The sequence below is a fragment of the Bombus flavifrons genome, chromosome 4, assembly GCF_040668555.2.
Source record: "Bombus flavifrons isolate JBK064 chromosome 4, iyBomFlav1_principal, whole genome shotgun sequence".
NCBI classification, from domain to species: domain Eukaryota; kingdom Metazoa; phylum Arthropoda; class Insecta; order Hymenoptera; family Apidae; genus Bombus; species Bombus flavifrons.
In genome coordinates, this window is record NC_138445.1 from 16,999,301 (window position 1) to 17,020,316 (window position 21,016).

The window sequence follows — 21,016 nt, forward strand, 5'->3', positions numbered from 1 at the left end:
AAGAATATGTATTATTATTTTGAAATGATATCGATAATTATATCAAATTTTTCTCATTCTTAATGATTCCGTATAAATAATAAAGCATGGTGAAATTTTTAAATATAACTAATTAATATATTAAACGATGTATTCTATGTAGATTGGTGGTTTGGAGATTTCAATACGTGATAAAGAAACATCCGAATACAACAATGAATCCCAGTCGTTGAAGTTACTCCCATCCGAGTTGCTTACTGAGAATAGCCAGATATAAAAAAGATCTTTAAAATTCTTGTTCGACAATATATACATACATGCATAAAAATGTATTGTATAACGTAATGTATAATAAAACATAATTTGTTCATACACCTGTGGATATGCTACCTTGCGATTGCGACTCCGACAGGTGCCACCACCTTGCGGAATAATTTGCGTGATTCTAGTTACTGAATTTCAGTGATGCATCAAACAGAAATAAGTAGGATATATTTCACAAAAATTCTTGTTATGCTGGAATAATTTCATTTGGAATCGTCTTTTATTTGCTTTATTTGTCGGAAAGATCGAGATATTTTTGTTTAGTAGTCTTTCATTTTGTTTAAGATATATTATTTGGGTTATAAAGGAAGTTATGCAGTGCGGGGCCCGTGGATGGATAGATACATGCTTATATTCATCACAATCGTGTGTTCCAAGTTCCAACGGTCTCGGAAAGCGCTTGTGTTGAGCTGCGAAAAGAAGGGGTTTTTCATGTTAGTTCAGTGAGCTCACGCGCGTCGAAGAACAATCGTCGACAACGGTACGATCCGGAAATCTTCGACAACCAAAAATGGCGTTTCTCGCATAGTATATCGGCACGTTAAAGTCCATCCTAATTTTATCAACGAGTGGAGCAAGCTGTTTCAAAGGAAAATCGTGTGAATCAAGGAATAGCGTTCCTTCGGAACGGTTCCATGAAATTTCGTGTTCAGGAAGTTGCTTCGCAGTATAACGACGTAAATATCAGTTTGCATACCACGACGTTCTTACTTTCTTACGTCTTCAGTTGTGCGAGTGAACGAATAAAACAATTTGCGTTTATAATATTTATTTCGATGATGTCAACTTCATTGCTAACGATCAAAATTTTTGCATAATTTCGGAATTATCCTTTTGCGTGTTCTTTGAATAAACCTACTCCAAATCGCGCTCTTTCAACGAAGATTCCGATTGGTCACTTCATTAACTATTGACCAATCGACGAATGCTCTTCTTGCAAAGTCTACACAATTTACGTACACATATTCTAGAAACTAAATTATCTATTATCTTACGTTAGAATGACTTCCATCGATCATAAACAATTATCCTGTTAAGTCGTTTAGAACCACGTCTGTTAGCGCCTGTCAAATCTTAATTAATATTATGGAATATGCCAAAAATTGAGTGATTGACAATACAAAAATTCGGCAAGGTAAATGTGGTGAAGCTGCAACGAAAGCAAGTAAATTTCGTATACATCAGCTCTGTAGGTGCAAGTCTGTAACGTCGATATCTATCTGTGCTCTATTAAAGTTTCCCACGAAACAGTGAAAGAACTTATTTTTTCTATTCTTGTGATTAATTAATTTCTTCCAATACGTTCTTACAACGTTAGTATAAAATATCATACATAGTTGTTTCGAATATTAAAAGTGTATTTTTGTTGCTCGGTAATTTTGTTCTTGCTGGTTTTATATTTATTTTCGCTATTTACGTTATATCTCGAAATCGAATTTTGAAATCGAACATTACACGATAAACGTACGATACCACAAGAGAATTCGATTCTATCTTGATCGTAATGTTCGATAGTATCGTCGGTCGAAGTTTACATGGTTCAATGTAAAATTTTTACGTACTTACGCAAGCTTCACCGGTCGGACAAGGTTTTGAGAGAGCAGTGATGTCATAACATAGTGTAGCGTAACGAAGCAATTCCTTTGGCACGTGCAATTGATGTCACATTACTATAAGTATCATATTAGTAATTTGATTAGTAATAGGTTGATTTTTGATGAGACGTCTTTCGCAGATAAAGAACACGAGAACAGAATGGCTGAACTGCAATATTATTTCTACGCTTTCTTGTTTCCTTTCTCTTGCCTGTAACCGTAAGAGATTTAATGAATGCAAATAATGAAGTAGCGGAGCGCTGGATTTTCATTTTAACGGATATAAACTACATAAGATGCATCGATGATTAGAAACATAGCAGTGTACCGACATTTACTTTCACCATAAGATATATTTCAACGAACTCGCCGGGCAACAGTATCGCGCAATCAATCGAATCTTTTACTGATTTTGGGAAGTCAATAAATTATTATGTTGTACTCAAGAAAGTTCGATATTGCTATTAATCTCTTGCCCTGAACATATTAAATCACTTGATTTATAATACGCTTTTAATTATCTCGAACTATTTATACTTATTAACTATTAACTATTATTTACTTATTAACTATTTATACTATTTATTTTTTAATTAAGAGTATTATATTAGTAGTAAGTAAGAATTTGTACGGTATAATTTGTTGAATACACAATAGGAACAAAAATGGAATCGACCGAACAATTACGACCAGAAGAATTAGTGGGTCTCGTAGCCCGGTCTGCCGAGGGTACGGCAGCGAAAGGAATGCCTATCAAAGGACACGAAGATCTCTGGGTGGAAATTCAAGCGAACACTTTCCGAAATTGGGTGAACGAACACTTAAAACACGCGGTCGATGCTGCAAATGGTCCTGTGATCGACCTCGTTGAAGATTTTCGCGATGGTACACGACTCTGCGCTCTTGTCGAGGTACTTACTAAACGACGTTTGCCTCGATGGAATCCTAGACCAGCTAATCAACATCATCATTTAGAAAATGTTTCAACAGCCCTTCAAGCTATCGAGGCTGACGGTGTGAAACTCGTCAACATCGGTGAGTTAAATTCTCTGTTACACTAATTTCTCACTTATAGAATACGATACAAATGTTATACCAAGTACATATATGTATACGATTACAAGGTAGCAAGGAACGCGTCACATTATCTAATAATTACTTTTCCATTCTAGTACTTCTCCTAGATGATTTGTGTATAATTACATACATGATTCCTTGATTTGGTCGATTTACATAATTATGTGCTTTTGATCAATTAATTATGTAATTTCTTTCTTGCTAACTGGTTGTCAGGAACAGAGAAACTTTATCTACTAATCGAATGTGCCATATAAACTACAGATTATTTTCTTCGATAAAACATCAAGCAATTAAAATGTTCGGAATCATATGTATATATATATATATATATATGTAAAGAGAAGCTCTCTCGGTGGTCAGTGGTAAAATGCACAAACACATGGCTTGTATGCGCTATGCTATGAGTCACATCACGATAAGCGTAATAGTTAAATGTGGATCATCGTCACAAATGTATTTTGTATAAACTTATATATACAAGTAAATCCATACATCACATTTTTTAATAATATTTTTCGAAATTAATGTTTTAACAGTGCTACAACGATAACATTTATGCATAATTAAACTTATCTTTCGAAGTAAAAAATACAATTGTGACGACGTTGCTTGTAAATCAAACTTCGAGGTCATTGCCTTTCTGGTGTTCTATTGGCGCCTACGAGATCATGGTCTAGCACCATTACAATTACACTTCATGCGTGTATCCAGCAGCTAATATAATTTCTAGCGCGTAAGTGCCTTATTAAGTGTCTTTAACACGTGAAGAAACTTTTATAATTTTTTTAACAATACTTACTTACACTTAATGATGGCAGAGTTATTAACATTAAACCTCAGTTACGGTAATGATCAGCTTTATCTGTATAGTTTCTTTTTATTGACAGAAGTTTAAATAACTTAAATAATTTTAATCTTACACTTGTTCTTTGTAGGTAACGTAGATATCGTCAATGGAAATTTGAAACTGATCCTTGGTCTAATATGGTCTCTCATTGTAAGGTACCAAATAGGCAAGTCCAAGTTCCCACCAAGGAAACTTATGCTTGCATGGCTCAAGGTCAGTACATATATGTAATTACACCAGTAACTTTGAGTAGATTTACTCTTATGTATTTTGAGTTACACACTGATACATAGGAAAACTTCGTAAGTCTTACGAGCTAAAGGGTGTTTTTTTTTATCAATACATACACATTTTACAGACGGTCTTGCCAGAATGTAGAGTCAATAACTTCACTACAGATTGGAATTCAGGCGTATATCTGAGTGCGTTGCTTGATTATTGTCAACCAGGTCTATTTCCTCACTGGCGTCGGCTCGATCCTAACGATAGGTATACAATTGCAGAATCTTAACTTTTCTATAATTACTTTACAAATTACAAGTTAGAAATTCCATAAGAAATTTTATACTTATAGCGTGTATAACTGTCGAAAAGCTATGGAGATTTCAAAACGTGAATTCGATATACCTATGGTGTTGGAACCAGAGTATCTTGCATCTCCATATTTGGACGAATTATCGGGAATGACCTATTTATCATACTTCATGAAGGAAGGTTCGCCAGGTTTTCATGCAACATTACGATGGGTTAACTCACAATTATCTCATCATCCAGTACAAAATTTTACGGTGAGTGAGTACTTCTTACACCGGTATGAGATCATACTACGAACATTTTTCTATTTTCGAATCATTTCTTACAGACCGATTGGAACGACGGGAGAACTTTATGTAGCATTGTCAGAAACTTGGGTGGACCAGCTCCTGTTTACGATAAAATCGATACCGATCCTTCTGCATGGGAACATAATATACAGATGGGTAAATAGCATTTATGTGTAGTTATACGTAAGAGATTATTTTCACTCTTTTTGTTTTTCCTTTTTCACTTTATTGTGCAAAGTACTATGTTTACTTTATATATTCTTCAAAAGGTATTGACGGAGGCAAAAAACTGGGCGTGGAGCCTATTCTCAAGGCAAAAGATATGGCAGATCAAAACGTAGAACATTTAGGCGTTATGGCGTATGCGGCAAACTTTCAATGGGTAAAGCCTCGCCCTCAAGCGAGCAAACAAATTGTTGTTCACATTGATAGCACTTCCGCTAGAGTACAACAGCCGGTTAGTTCGTTAATTATTACCTAAGAACTTATTTGCGCTCATTCTTCCAAGTATATTGTTATATGTATTAACAAAATCTAACAGTGATTATAATCATTGCTTTTAGGCGCATTTCAAATTAGAGATTCTTACCAAAGAAGTAAATACAAGAGAAGTACGTGGTGAAGTGATAAATCCGAGCGGACGGATAGAATGTAGACTCACGTGGAACGGAATTCATGGGAAAGGAACCTTCATACCTACTGAAGTCGGAATGCATAAGGTTTGATTCGATAATTCTAAATACGTTACATGTTGCGCATATTATATGAGCAATTAATATCCGAAGTTCATTACTGTTTGCGTCACAGTTAATGGTATATAACGATGGAGAATTAGTAGATGGATGTCCCTATTACTTTAGAGTTTTACCTCCCTTAACCAAAATTAAATCGCCTGGTATGGATCCGTGCGCGATAGGATCTATCGTCGAAGTTCTAGTCAACAGTTACGGTAAATATTTTATGTGAAATAAATGAGAAATTATATCAAATTACTTATATTTATAAAATAAATAAATTTCAGGAACTAGTCATGATGGCATTGATGTGACTGCGTGGTCCCCCACTGGAAGATCTCTGTCGTGTCCTGTCAAAGAGAATGATGGAGTTCATACTGCGACATTCCAACCTGATGAGACAGGAGAATGGAGTATCGCGATAACTCATAAAGGAAATCACATACAAGGTGGACCATTTACATGCTTTGTATTTGATCCTAATGGAGTAAAGGTACATCAGTTTTTATATTGTATATTTTCATATTTATTTTATTGAATATCGATGATATTCAGTAAATATTTGTAGCTACTGGATACGGAAGGTGCTTTGCCAAGACAACCATTTTCATTTACCGTTGATGCAACAGGAACCGGAGGTCTTGGCGATGTAATAATAGATTTAGTCCATGATAAACAGTCCGTTCCTTTCAGAGTGGAAAATCTTGGACATATGCAATATCAAGTTTCATTCGTCCCATCAGAATCTGGAAAGTACAGAGTTTATGTATACTTCAATGGTTCCGATGTTCGAGGTTCTCCATTTTCTATTCGAGTGGGAACTCAAAAAGGATCGAAAAGGTCAAAAGAATCTAGTCTCGAAAGATCTAAATTATCTTCGTTGGAAAGACGAATGAATGGTTTGAACGTTTCGGTTGGAACTGATCGATCGAGTCCTGTACAGCAGAAAACTTATTCTTCGCCTACGTACAAATTACCCAGCCCAACTCAACGAGTACGCGAATACTCTCCCGTACAGCAAACTACCTCCACTTATAAGACATCGAATAATTATTCGTTGGAAAATTCTAGCTCGACATACCATACATCAACTTCTTTTAATCATACTCGATCTCCAAATCATAGTCCTGTTTCACGAAATCTTCATAGTCCATCTATGGTTAAAGATACGAAAGAAATTTATTCTACTACTACATACAATCATTCAAGATCTCCGACTGTACAAAGTCCTAGCTTTATGAAAGAATCGAAAGACGTTTATACGTCCAATACAATAAGTAGATCACGCTCTCCAAATCCAAGTCCGACTGTACATGATCCAAGATATTCGCCAGTTATTAAAGAATCTCGAGAAATTTATAGCTCAGGATCATTAAAGCGATCTCGGTCACCGAACCGAAGTCCAATGACATATCGTAGCGCGACTCAAAGTCCTATCAATAGAAGTTTCAGTCCAAGAAATAACGACAGAGACAACGGTTATAATAGGAAAGATTCTATAGATAATGGAACAGTTGATACAAGTAGCAATGTTAGAGTATCGTCAATGGTAGGCGGAACATCTAGAAGAGATTCGTGGGATGCTATAGAGAAAACAAAATCTTTGCTATCTTACGGTAGTTTAGAATCTCTTGCTAATCTAACCAACAATTCTGCTACAGCTGAAAATACGAATAATCCAAATTATTTCAATAACAATTACAAGAATACTCAAGGTTATAATTCAAAGAATATTTTGCATACTCACAATAGTTCTTCAAATTTTATGTCCACTCAGAAACTTTCAACTTCGGAGTACAACATATCTCAAAAATATAACAATGAAAGTCATAATACTCGCACACAAACGCATGGAATTCTTAAAAACAAAAATAATAATTATTACAAAAGTGCGGATACCACAGATGGAATTACCGAACGGTATATTAATAGTGGAATCTCTACTAGTTCATCGACGCAAGCTAGAGATTACGAACTTGCAAGTGGAAGTGCGCTTGAAACATTGCCGATCCATAGACCGGCTACTTTTATCATAGATCAAAGTATAGATCCGGATAAAGTTACCGTTAGTGTTTCTGGTAAGATTTTTTATTATATTATATTACTAGTACAGTACATCATATATTTTTCAATATAATTTATCCGATTTTAGGCCCAAATGGTAAAATAATTCCAGTACAGAAATCAACTCTCCGAGGTTTAACGTATACAATAACCGCCGAAGAAGTTGGAGAACATATCATTCAAATTTTAGTAAATGGCCAACATATTCAGGGCTCACCGTTCAGGTTTGTATTTACTGAAATTATTAATAAAGATATAATCACATAAAAAATTAAATCTTTTATTATATCAGATCGCAAGCATACAATGCACGTGGTATTCAGATTGGGAACATTCCGAATGGCATTGTTAATCAGCCAGTAGAATTTGAAAGTATGTATTTAAAAACATATATTATACAAAATAAAGGGTTAGATTAATGCAAATTTATCTGTATTGTCCTGTATCTTTCAAATTTATAGTTGACGGATCTAATGCTGGATCTGGAAATCTAGAGATCCTCGTGAATGGTGGTCACGTAACTAGCTTTGTCAGAGCATTGGGTAGTCAACGATTCCTGGCATCATTTGTACCCCATGAAGCTGTTGTACACCTTGTGGAAATGACATTCAATGGCGAAGTAGTCCCTGGTAAGTCACTTTTTATTCGATATTTATACGATAAAAATCCATTACATTCCTACAATATAATAATTTAATAAATTAAACTGAATGTAGTAGAAAATCTTTAAAGATAATATAGCGTAATAATATAGAATAAAATGTTAAACATTTCAAAGTTTAAAATATTTAACGAAGATCTTTTAGACAATGATAATGTTATTTCTATTTCCTGAGTGAACGATTTTCTTCTCAAACTACCTTAATGTATCAATCTTCTAATAGTAAAAGTGATTCATAGCTTTCTATATTTCTATAAAGAAAATAATTAAATAGAGATGGTATTTCTTGAGAATTGAATCTCTCTATTCAGTAAAAGGAGTTACCAAATAAAGTTGTGCAATGCATAATATTTAACGAAAATGTTTTCTTACATTGTAAGAGTATAATCAGTACTATTTATGAAATTTCTTATATTTATGTGCGATATTATGTTTAAATTTTGTACGAAAATTACATTTAATAATCTGCATGTCTTACATTATTTCACTTTTTTCGAGTACGTTTATGCATACACAAACAAATACATATACTGTCAGAGTCAACAGGTCATTGATCAGGTCATTGACTTGCGATTTCACGCATCCACGTGATGTTCCACTGACATATATACAACGTCATCATTTCCTTTCTTTCTTGAATTTTTTCCTTTCATTTATTAACTAAGCACAATGAATAATATCCCTATTTAAGTAGAAATATATTACTTTTGTTGTACAATATAATACGATTATACAATGTTTAGGTATTTCGGGAATTTATCTTATCGTTTGACACAGTCTTATAACAGTTTAGAATATTATTTACTATGACAGATTATGAAAGTAAAATTTGAAAGAATTTGTGCTACGCTACTGCACATCTACGAAGGATATCATTAACGATATAAAAAATTGCATTTTGCAACGGTAATTATACATTGCACGTGACCTACAATGCTGTAAAGAAGTTCGTTGGTGTACAGTTTTCCAATTGTTCCGAACATTAAGATAGCTCAAAAATGTCATTTCTGGTTTTTAGAAAAAACATGTTTAACATGAAAAAATGAGAAAAAATTAAACATTCTGATAGCCTAGATTTTATTGTACAGTCTATGTCGTATAATATTTGTCGGTAAATTACATTTAACAAATTCTTTTATATATATAACGCTAATGCTTTTCAAGTAGCATTTACTAGATAAAGTTTGTATAATATTTTTGTAATATTCAATCTTGTATATTATCATTAATTGAAAAAGAATATCACGGGGAGAAGGAAACCGTAGGTGTGGTCACTAAAGTCTTTATATGCTTGTAGACGTATTTGGTTACGAACGAGGATAGTCGATCTCTGCCTACATAGAGGTAAACGTAATTCGTGTAACTGCACATACTATAATGATAATTATGATGATTCTTAAGATTTTCTAGAGAATATTGAGATTTAATATTAATATGTAAATGTATCAATATGTCATAATATATAACTACTATTAAGACAAAATGTATTCGATAATAACCTGGATATCTTTTTACTTTCTTCACATGTTTAAATAATGAGTATTTTTTAGTTATATTTCTAATCATAGTTGTCTATATAACTATGAAGAACAGCTGTTCTTATGCGATCATTTGTAAAGCCAAATATGTCCTGCGCCGTTATTATTTATCACGAGAGAAATGATTGCGGTTGTTTCTATTCTAACGCACCACGCAGAATAACTTATGGTTTGACGACATGTGGAATGCGTCTTACATATATTTTTCAATTTCTTTATTTCAGTTGCTTTCTCTTCTCGCTGTTTCGTGCTATTTTAATTCGATTTCCCTAATTTGAATTTATTTCTTAGTTATTTCCGAAATGTTGTAAAAGCACATCTATCGATTGTAATTAGAAATACGTATGTTGTTAAGAATTTATCTAGATATATCTACATATTAAAAAAATATATATATATACTTACAATGTACCTATATACACAAGTACAATTTCTAAATGCAAGTGATGCGCAAATTACCGTAACGCTCGGTTAGAATATGTACTAACCATGAAAATTTCAATTATGTATTAATTACATCGCTACAGAAGAATTTATTGCGTTTATAGGATGGAAATTACGATACTGTGTTTATATAACATCATTGCTTTCGTGCCAAATTATGTATTCTTACATTACGTATAATTAATTCCAAATTATTATTGCATAAGTGATGTAACATTCATTACGATATTAGATTTACAAATTAGATTTGTTTGTCTAGATTTTTTTTCGTTAATCGTATTTAAATCGATAGATAACAATTTAAGAGATATTTTTGAAAATATTGAAACGAGTTTTCTTCCGTATGACCCGTTATGTCGGGGAATGCAGCGAATCATGAACCACAGTCTCTTCGACATAACTCCTGGCATTAAGAATGTAGCGCAAGACAATTCGGAACGAAAGGAAAGCAGGAAATCGTGTAAAACATATCGAACGCTTTTTAATCGCCCTTTTTACTTTTCATACATATAAAAAAACATTACTAATCTTATTCTTTTTACATTAATAAACTTCAAAAGTATAAGATGTACTTAATATAAGATGTCACAAGCACTGGCGAATTCACTTCCAAACTGCCCTATTATTGAAAAGATATATCAAATTTATTATGTCAAATTGGAATCTCCTCGCATGATTGGTTATAAAAGATGTCAATGCCAAATTACTAATAAAGATAAAGCTCTGGTTTTCCGATTCTCTCTCATGGAAAAACCGAACGAACTCGATCGTCACGAAATTCCAATCCATGAAAGCTATATTTCTTTTATACAACCAAGTATTGTGTTGTGATATTCGTTTAGTGTAGTAGAAAAAATGTGATTATTAAATAGAATCGCGATACATGGAAGATTACACATTTGTTTCGTTTGTATCGAATAATGATAATCATTACTCTCATACAATCGTTAATTATACAGTCACACTTTTTCCATAGTTATTTTAAAGTAATTTCGTATTGAATGCAAATAGTGAAATTTCTATTTGCGGCCGACCTTAAAGTATCGAAATACGCAGATCAGGTATCCTATGAACGTGTACTGTAGTACATACATAATATACTGTAGCCGGTCGAACGAGCAAGAAACGGATGGGAGAACATACTCGTATCATGTCCATTTAAAACCCTACTCTGATTTATACTATAAAGTTAATTTCTAGTTAAAATAGTCTTTTTTTCTTGGTAAAAAATCATCGTACAAAGAGGAAAAGATCATAAAATCCGAAATGAAAGTAAATGTGGAATAAAATAGATACAGGGGAAAAAGTATGAAAGAGGATTGTTGAATGTATACCAAGAAAAGCACGGCCCTGGTTTTGGGCCTAAGCAGCAACCCAGTAGTAGCAGCAGCTACACCCGTCTCGTCGCTTGACTCTGAGTCTGTCTCGATTCTGAGTCGCGACCTGCTGACGTTTCTTCATCAAGAAATTAAAGCTATAAAGTTCTCTGACTTTCTCGATCATTCGATCTTTTTTCTATTTTTCGTCTTTGTAGTTTACAAATGATATTTAAAATGGATTTCCAACGGAATCATTCGCAATTAGTGTTCAGTAAAGATGGAATGATCATAATCGAATTAGTGCGCGAGCGATTGTGAAAATACTCAATATCTGTTCGTGCTTATGGCCGAGATCGAAGTGTATTCCATAATGGAACCGTATTATTGACCGATAGATTCAATTTGTGTGTTTCGATTTCCTATTTTGAAGTTTAGTACCCTTATAACGTAATTCAACTCTACCCTTTCTCCCTTAAGTTTTTCAGCATTTTTCAGGTCTCTTAGTTTAATATTAACAGTAGTAAAGGTAATTTGGTTTCTTGTATCTTCTTACAATTACCATAAATGTCAAATTTTGTCATGTCAAATTCGAATAAATATAATCCTAACGATTTTTTCCCGCGATAATTATGAAATCTATTTTCTTCTTCACTTTACGTTACGCTTCTTCTTATACTAACTATAAAGGTTAGAAAACACCTGTTTGGAGTTACATAGTATTGCCGGAAAATTAAAATTTTACTCAAAGTGATGCAGTGTCATATATAGATTCTTCTATTATTTCTAACAAATTCATGGTGTATATTGAAACAACAATCAATTAAAGATTGTTACTATATTACTATGTATATATATATGTATATATTTTTGCAATTTTATATATACAATTAATATCTGATAAAATTATAAATTTACAGGATCACCCTGGCGTGTGGGCATTATGCCAGCCCCAAAAATGTCAGTGATTGGGGATTCCATAAGATTGGTCCCTGCTGGTAGTCCAGCACTTTTTGAACTCTCTGCTCTTGGCTTTAATAGTAATGAAATTGATGTACAAATTATAAGTACGTATCTAAAATTAAGTATATTTACAGATTTGATATTATATTTATTAATTACTTCTTATAATAAAGATATAATAATTATTTCTAGCACCTTCTAAGAGACACGTACCAGCAAAGATTGATGAAGAGTCAGGAAGACCAGGAGAATTTCGCGTTGAATTTACTCCAATAGAAGTAGGCAGTCATCTTGTAGAAGTAACCATCGCTGGACAAAAGCTACCGGCAGGACCACTAGTTGCTAAGGTGTACAACAGCAGTTTGATACAAGTTACCGATGTACCCAGTGCTGTTGTCGGGCATGCCTGTCAATTTAGAGGTAACTAAAGATAATGAATTATAGAAGAAAAAATATAATACATGCCAATCTATATCCTTTGTTAATTTTATAGTTGATGCTAGTGCGGCTGGTGAAGGACAACTTGAAATTTCTATCAATGAAGGAGAAGTACCCAATCATGTTCAAGTAGTAGGGGGAGGACGTTGCCTTGTTTCTTTTACACCAGAAATTGCTAAATCGCATTACATTGATATAAAATTTAATGGAGAAGCAGTGAAAGGATGTCCTTTTATTTGTAATGTATCTGATACCAGTAGAGTAACTTTAAGTTTAAATCACCTGGAATTAATTCCAGTAGATCAACCTGCTAGTTTTCATATGGGGGTTGATGGTAGTGGTAGTGCAGAGCTTGCAGTTTCTGTAAGAGGTCAGTAAGAATATCATATTATAAATTTCCCAGTACTATTTTATGTGATGCTAGGAAAGCGTATTCTTTTTAGGACCAAATAGTGAATTGCCTGTGAAAGTAACTGGAGATATAAAAAGTGGTTTTACTGCAGAATTTATTCCAAGAGACGTTGGTGTTCATTCGATTAGTGTTGAATATAATGGTCATCCTGTAAATGGCACACCATTTTTAGCTAAAGCATTTAATGCAGATAAAGTATTAATTGGCCCAGTAGCTAGGGGTAGTGTTGGTCAACCTACACATTTCACTGGTATGTAGAAAAGATATTTAAAAATTACTTCTGTTCAATTTTCGATTTTTTGTTACAATTCTTTACAAAATATTTATTGCTTTGATAGTTGATGCAAGTCAAGCTGGTGAAGGAAATTTAGAAATTACGATATCTGCTCGCAGTCAGAACATACCTACTCAAGTCACCCCACAGGGAAATGCTCGGTTTTCAGTTAGTTTCGTACCATTCGAGGCGTGCGAACACATAATTAATATAGCCTTCAATAAACGAACAGTACCAGGCTGCCCGATTGTAACTCGGGTAGGTGGTGATAGTCATGTAACTGTGAGTGGGCAGGCATTAAGCAGTGCTGGACTAGGACGACAAAGTTATCTTACCGTTAGTAATGTTGCCGGTAGCTTAGAAGATTTAGAAGTTAACGTTGAAGGTATGTCTATCTCTCTCTCATTGTCATTGACATTGACATTTCCTACTGTAATTGTATATTAATACGTGTATCCTGCATGTATATCTTTCAGTTCAAAGTTGTATCTTTACTGTTATCACACAAATGTCACAATTTTCACAGCAACATCATACCCTATGATATTCTTTTATTGTTCCAATTCAGTATTATAAGATTTTTGCAAATGTTGCACAGTGGTTTGCCGACAACCGAAAGTATATATATATATATAAGCACCTTCCATGTTGTATTTATCACTTTCATAATAAATTTTTGACTGTTTGTTACATTTGTTAGTAATATTCATGTAATGAATATCTTGTCTGTTAATTATGGTAGAAACTTGCACGAAGTTCTGCCTCTGTGTTGTCTATCTTGTTAATCTCTAGCTTGAGAGCAATTCTCTCTCTGTTGCAGGTCGGCCAGCTTTCAGACTACGACATTACTAGACTTCTCAAACACAACTAATCTCATTTTTATTTTAGTAATGGATTATATGAAATAACTGGTGGTGGGTTTTTTATTTAACGTATACTCTAAAAATATTGTATTGAGATAGCTCATTATGTCGTCTCCATGTTCTTTTACCACTAGTTACCACTTTAGAATATTATAAAGGCGTCGGTTTTACCTTAATATTCGATTGTTAAAGCAGTGACTAACACTTCCCAATTTTATTGTTAACTACTAAATCAAAGTAAGCGTGACAGCCATTTTCATGGTGCTATATATATGTTGTTAATTTTATCTTTATCATAGACTTTGAATGTGAAACCCGTATTGCTTCAGCCAATGTGCCAACATGATCATTTATTTGAGTAGTACTTAGCTATTAAGTATAATATCAACAATGCAAAAATCGATCTCTAATCTATTTCTTAAATTTTCATACATTTTGCTTGAGTTACTTGTTTTATATAACTTTACAGCATCTAATATAAACTAACTATCAATTTGAATTCAATTACCAGACAATACAAGCAAACTAATACCTTATTGAATTTTTATTTAAAAAGCTCCAGTGATTAGTTCTTTCATAATAACATGTCTGTATATATATATACATATATCGCTTTCTTTAGACAATGCTTATCATAATTAAATACCTTAACATCAGAAAAGAACTTGATAAACTCGCATAAACGCTCCACTGTTCACTTTTGGTATCCATGTGATCCACCCTAGTAGTTGGCTGACTAAATTGTATTAAACAACTAACCGGCGGACTTGATAGGACCCAATGGACAGGCTGTACCCGCTCAAGTCACTGACAACAAAGATACAACGTGCAGCGTAGCATTTACGCCAAGAGTAGTCGGAGAACATAGAATTTCAGTAAGCCATCGGAATGTTCCCGTGATTGGTAGTCCATTTAGCTGCAAAGTATATGACGTGACTGCTATCAAAGTGAAGGATTCTAAACATGGTGTTATTGGAATGCCTGTAACTTTCTTAGGTATTGTTGCTATAGTTAATAATATATTAAAATCTATTATATATTACATATATCGAGAGTTATTTGCTGATTTTCTCCTTTCTCTTTTTAGTTGAAACTAGTCAGGCAGGTCCAGGAAACCTGGAAGTGACGGTAAACGGTGGTCGCGTACCTACATCTGCTCAAGCTCAAGGTCCTCACACGTATGCAATATCGTTCACACCTCGGGAACCAATTGTACATACTGTGGATTTAAGGTTTAATGGAGAGGATGTACCTGGCAGTCCCTTTAGTTGCCAGGTATAATAATTATTTTATTTTTTTGCTCTTGTAATATTATAACATATTTCTATTTATTATAGTTGTTTATTAAAAATAATCAACTTCTTTGAAATGTCAGGTGAGCGACACGGCGAAAGTAATAATAACTGAAGGACTTGAAAAAGTGTCTGTGAATCGTTTAACAACGTTTACAATAGAGGCAGATTCCTCATTAGGAACTCCTACTGTAGAAGTTCTCTCACCAACTAGAGAAAGTCTACCAATTCATGTCAAGCAAAGTGGCCATGGATGTTATACTGCAGGATTCACACCTAAAGATGTTGGTATGTGAATGAATATGAAACGACGGTAATGGAAAGGATATCTAAAAGAAAGTACATAAAATTTATAGGTGATCATAGCGTTGAAGTAAAAATAAATGGATTGCATGTGGAAGGTAGTCCATTCTTAGTAAAAGCTTACAATGCTGATAAAGTGAAAGTAACAGATATAAATAGTGGTGTTGTTGGTAAACCGGTCTTCTTTAGCAGTAAGTGTAATATTTCCTTATTTCATTTCATATATTTCATACATTAATTATATTTATACACGCATGTTTAATTTTAGTCAATGCTAGTCAAGCTGGTGCTGGCAATCTTGAAATTATTGTTGCTGTAAATGGTAAGAATGTGCCAAATTACGTGCAAAGCGAAGGAAATGCAAAGTTCAGAGTTAATTTCAAACCACAAGAAGCTGCAGTACACAGTCTTAGTGTTCGCTTTAATGGAGAACCTGTCCCAGGTATATATAATGAATCCAAATACATAACAGTTATGTATTAGATGCCTCAGACTCAAATTTAATGTTTTATGTTTAGGCTCACCATTCAGCTGTAAAGTAGTTGGTGCAGGCCAAGCCATAATTACAGGTCACAATTTAAAAATGGGAGCTGTAAAGCAATTAATTTCCTTTATTATAGATCCACAAGCTCCTTCAACAAATTGTGACGTAATTGTAACACCACCATCAAACATATCACTTCCTATTACAATAGAACCTATAGATGGAAAATATAATATCAGCTTTGTGCCTATGGAAGTGGGCAGGCATAATATCAGCATATTAGTGGACAATGAACATGTGAAAGGCTCTCCATTTGCTTGCAATGTTTATGATGTTACAAAGGTAATCTATTTAAAGTATCACAAAATATCGTTTACTTGGACGAGTTATCTCACTAAAAATTCATGCAGGTACACGTATCAGGTCTTTCTGAAGCATTATTAGGTCAAGCAACGACATTTACTGTTGATGCAGCAGAAGCTGGTGAGGGGACATTGGAATTAGTAGTGAGCACGGACAATAACACAGTTAAGGCCGAAGTAGTTGCTTGTGCTCGTGGATTATACGATGTAACATTTGTTCCACAAACTACTAGTACTCATTATGTCAATATTAGTTTCAATGATGATAATGTACCAGGTTAATAAATTTTTTTCTTTTCATCAGGTTTTAATTAATATTAATTAGTATTCATTAAAAGATTAGTAATTTTATATGTCGTCCAATAGGGAGTCCGTTCAAATGTCCAGTGATTAGTACAATGTTAGATGGACCATCTATGATTCGTGTTGGGAATACAGCATATATGGACTTAGAAATGCCAGGATTAGAGGGGCCTGTATCTGCAGAGGTTACAGGTAAACTTATGTTTCATATATTAATATTGTTATATAATGCATCTTGTAACATTATAATTCAACTGCGCGTCTGATAATAGGCCCCGATGGTATAATTATTCCGTGCACATTGACGAAATTATCATCCAATTTATATCGAGTAGAAATTCGTACGCGACAGGTCGGTACCTACAGCGTAATATTCAGTGATGGTCACAAGATAATTAGTTCTCAGACACTTCAAGCTTTCGATCCTGGAAAAGTAACAATTAAGGAAGTGTCAGATGTAGTTTGTCATCGACCAGGAACCATAATAGGTATAACGTATAAAATATAATTTTATATTAAAATTGATATAAAATATTTCTATTCTAAATAATTCTTTAAAATTCTCTAGTTGTTGCACCAAAAGAAGCCGGACCCGGAAAGTTGACCGTAAATGTACGCGCCGCTGGAGCTGATGTCGATAGCGTAGTTAGAGAAGGAGAAAATGGCCAATACGATATAATGTTTCATCCTACGCGAGCAGCTCCTCATAAAATCCACATAAAATATAACGAAGTTCATATATTGGGTACAGTATTTATTGTCTATTTTTATAGTTATCTGTTGATATTTTAGTTCAGTTACATTATTCACTGTGTGATTTTTTGTTAGGAAGCCCATTGGATGTGACAGTTCGTGGTCCTACTGGAGGAAGAGAAGTAACTGCGACAGGATTAGGATTATACCAATCATGCGTTGGCAAAGTGACCTCATTTACTATCGAAACTTTAGGAAGTCCTGGGAAAGAATTTGATGTAGTAATTAGTGGACCACAAGGTAATGCAGTTCCAGTTCGATGTTATCAGCATCGAGATGGAAATTTACTCGCCGAGTTTACTACAAATACTGTCGGTATGTAATTTAAAAATGCAAATAATAACACTAGTAATATTATTATACCTAATAGTTGAAATATTCTCATTTTATTAGGGACGTATAAGATTGATGTCTTACAAGGGACAAAGCCAGTTTTAGGTTCACCTTTTTTCTGCCAAGCTTTCGATATTTCCAAAGTGAAACTGCAAGAACTAGGACCAATGATAGTATCTGTACATGACCACATCGCCTTCAAAAGTATAAATAATAATAAAATTATAAATACATGCATATATTTTTTGTTTCGCAAAATAAAATAACATTTTTATTATAATTGTAATCATAAATTGTTATAGTAATAAAAACAGATGCTGGAATGGCGGATTTGGATGTAGTAGCGACAAGTCCGCTGGGTCAAGAACTTCCGTTACAAGTTACTCCGCTCAACGATGGTGCAGAGATGGTTGAATTTTCTCCTAGCGTACCTGGTACATATATGATTAATATCACATATGGTAAGATTAATATACATACACTTTAAGTGTACACTAAAATGTTTAACTAGTGTAAAAAGTACTTTAGAGAGATAAAAAAAATTCTATTTTTTTATTCAGGTGGGTGTCCTATACCAGACAGCCCATTAATATGTACAGTTGATGCAGCTGGACAAGCTCGTGCAAAAGGAGAAGGTTTATTAAGCGGTCATGCCGACAAAACAGCACATTTTATTGTTACTGGCACCAGAAGCCCTCCAGCAGTTCAGGTACTTAGCAAGAAGTGTAATATTTCATTTGACCCACATTCTACATGGATATTATTATATTTTACAGTTTTACTCCTTTTTTTACCGTGCTTTATTACGATCTATTACTATCCTTCTTTAGGTAGATGGCCCGGATAGCGTTTCGAAAGCGATAATTGAAGCCGGAGCTAATCCGGGTACCTGGAATGTGTCCTATGTCCCAACTGAAGTTGGGGTATTTGACATTCGAGTTGTTTCTGCTGGTCAACAACTTCCAGGATCTCCCTGGCATCCAAAAATCATAGATACACGGAATCTACGAGTAATTGGTAAATAACAATAATCTTTATTATTGTTGCTATTATAAAAATAATATATTAACTTTTATAAATATTTTCTTTATTTTTCTAAGGTGGCTGGCCGGCTGTATGCGATGATGTTGGGCGATTAAAATTACATCCATCAAATAAAATTAGTTTCGACACTGCTGAAGCTGGACCTGGTGAACTTACTGGAAAAATAGGAGATCATATGTTGTCTTTTGAAATGACTTCAAATAATAGACTGAAACTCATTCCACCAGAATTAAATGGTGGAGAACATCGTTTAGAAATATTATTTAACGGAATACCATTCCCAGGGGCTCCAAAATTAGCAATTGTTCAAGACGTAGAGGTATTTAACTGTTCAGGATTATGTTTATACTATTGTAACTGTAGCAAATTAGTATTAATCTCTTATTTTTAGCCGCCTATACAAGACACAAGTCGAGTTTTGCTAAGGGGAAGAGGTTTAACATCAGCAAAGTGCGGAGAAGAAGTTAGTTTCACAATAGATGGTTCTCAAGCTGGCACAGGCACACCAAAAGTTCAGTTATTTTCACCAACTAGCGAACTTAATGTAATGTTACAACATTTAGGTAATTATATCTTTTATTTTTTATAACTATGATTTTTTTGTATTACGTCATAATTTGTTGCTTAAATTATGTTTTTACGTATAGGTGACAGCGTTTATCGAGCAAGTTACATACCACTAACGCCTGATCCTCTTTTAATGACTGTGTCTTGGAATGGGAGACAGCTGAAAGGATGCCCATTACAAATAAATGTAACGAGTGCAGCTGACGCGTCGCGAGTTATTTGTTCCGGAGATGGATTGAAACATGGTATAGTCGGTCAGGAAATAAGAAGTTTTATTGATACAAGACGTGCTGGGCCTGGTACGTATTATACTTCATTATTTTTGTTATTTAATTGTGTGGGTTAAATCTAAATATCTTTTTATATTTAGGCGAATTAACGGCTCATTGCGTTGGTCCTCATAAAGTTGCTTATTGCGAATTATACGATCACGGTGATGCAACGTTTACATTGAACGTAAAACCTCAAGAAGCTGGACGTCATGCATTAACCATTAAATACGCCGGAGAACATGTCCCTGGCTCACCTTTTACGTTACGCGTTTCCGGTGCTCCAGATGCTTCAAAGGTATCGTAGGATCTACATTTTGATACGGAATGTTCTTATTTCAATTTGAAATGATACCCATGAACGAGAAAGATGAATGGCGAAAAATGTTTTTAATAATAGGTTCGAGTTTACGGGCCAGGTATAGAACACGGAGTATTAGCAACATTTCAGTCACGTTTTATTTGCGACACTCGTGGAGCCGGCGCCGGTCAACTAACGGTGAGGGTTCGTGGTCCTAAAGGAGCGTTTAGAGTAGAAATGCAGAGAGAGACTCAGAAGGATCGGATAATCTTATGTCGGTACGATCCAACGGAACCAGGTGATTATAGAGTCGAAGTTCGTTGGGCAGGCGTCCTTGTACCTGGATCTCCATTTCCCGTTAAAATCGTCGACACTCAAGACGAATTGCTAATGTTGACGCAGGTAATCAGAATGATGAAAATATTCAAAACAAGAAATATATCCAAACTATCCTTTTCCCATTGGTTTTAGAGTGGAGATAATTATTCAACAGGACACCATACTATTGCCTCGTGGCGTGGATCACAAGCTATATTATAAATACATTGCGTATAAAGTTGTTATTATTTTATATGGACTAATAATATATTTTCATAATATATAACAATTCTGTAACTTATCTAAAATATATGCAGTAAAACAAATATTT

General features: G+C 34.1%; 1 protein-coding gene across 5 annotated transcripts; it reads left to right on the forward strand.

The window, feature by feature from the left end:
* Positions 1 to 740: 740 nt before the first annotated feature.
* On the forward strand, positions 741 to 21,011 carry jbug (filamin-type immunoglobulin domains fbug). 5 transcript variants are annotated; one of them, XM_069112124.1, is made up of 40 exons: positions 749 to 980; positions 2,556 to 2,933; positions 3,914 to 4,038; positions 4,184 to 4,314; positions 4,400 to 4,613; positions 4,688 to 4,805; positions 4,919 to 5,106; positions 5,213 to 5,368; positions 5,457 to 5,598; positions 5,671 to 5,876; positions 5,952 to 7,461; positions 7,536 to 7,671; positions 7,740 to 7,819; positions 7,909 to 8,076; positions 12,327 to 12,473; positions 12,562 to 12,789; positions 12,863 to 13,177; positions 13,251 to 13,469; positions 13,558 to 13,878; positions 15,131 to 15,352; positions 15,444 to 15,631; positions 15,732 to 15,936; positions 16,005 to 16,142; positions 16,220 to 16,393; positions 16,470 to 16,777; positions 16,846 to 17,074; positions 17,164 to 17,292; positions 17,373 to 17,588; positions 17,669 to 17,845; positions 17,929 to 18,168; positions 18,247 to 18,390; positions 18,489 to 18,647; positions 18,747 to 18,895; positions 19,017 to 19,203; positions 19,287 to 19,549; positions 19,622 to 19,793; positions 19,878 to 20,096; positions 20,168 to 20,364; positions 20,467 to 20,769; positions 20,839 to 21,011. In XM_069112124.1, the coding sequence occupies exons 2-40, from the start codon at positions 2,564 to 2,566 to the stop codon at positions 20,905 to 20,907; spliced, it is 8,862 nt and encodes a 2,953-aa protein (XP_068968225.1). In that variant the 5' UTR covers positions 749 to 980; positions 2,556 to 2,563; the 3' UTR covers positions 20,908 to 21,011. The 5 variants fall into 5 exon arrangements, 4 of the variants coding, with proteins under 4 accessions (XP_068968225.1, XP_068968227.1, XP_068968226.1 ...); XM_069112126.1 differs by having other exon boundaries at positions 750 to 980; positions 7,161 to 7,461; XM_069112125.1 differs by lacking the exon at positions 749 to 980 and adding an exon at positions 1,353 to 1,468.
* The last annotated feature ends 5 nt before the right edge of the window (positions 21,012 to 21,016 follow it).

Coding starts and splice junctions, on each gene's coding strand:
- jbug (XM_069112124.1), top strand. CDS start 2,564: ATGGAATCGACCGAACAATTACGACCAGAAGAATTAGTGGGTCTCGTA. Junction 18,169..18,246: donor GTTTACTACAAATACTGTCG/GTATGTAATTTA, acceptor TCATTTTATTAG/GGACGTATAAGATTGATGTC. Junction 20,097..20,167: donor TACAAGACGTGCTGGGCCTG/GTACGTATTATA, acceptor TTTTATATTTAG/GCGAATTAACGGCTCATTGC.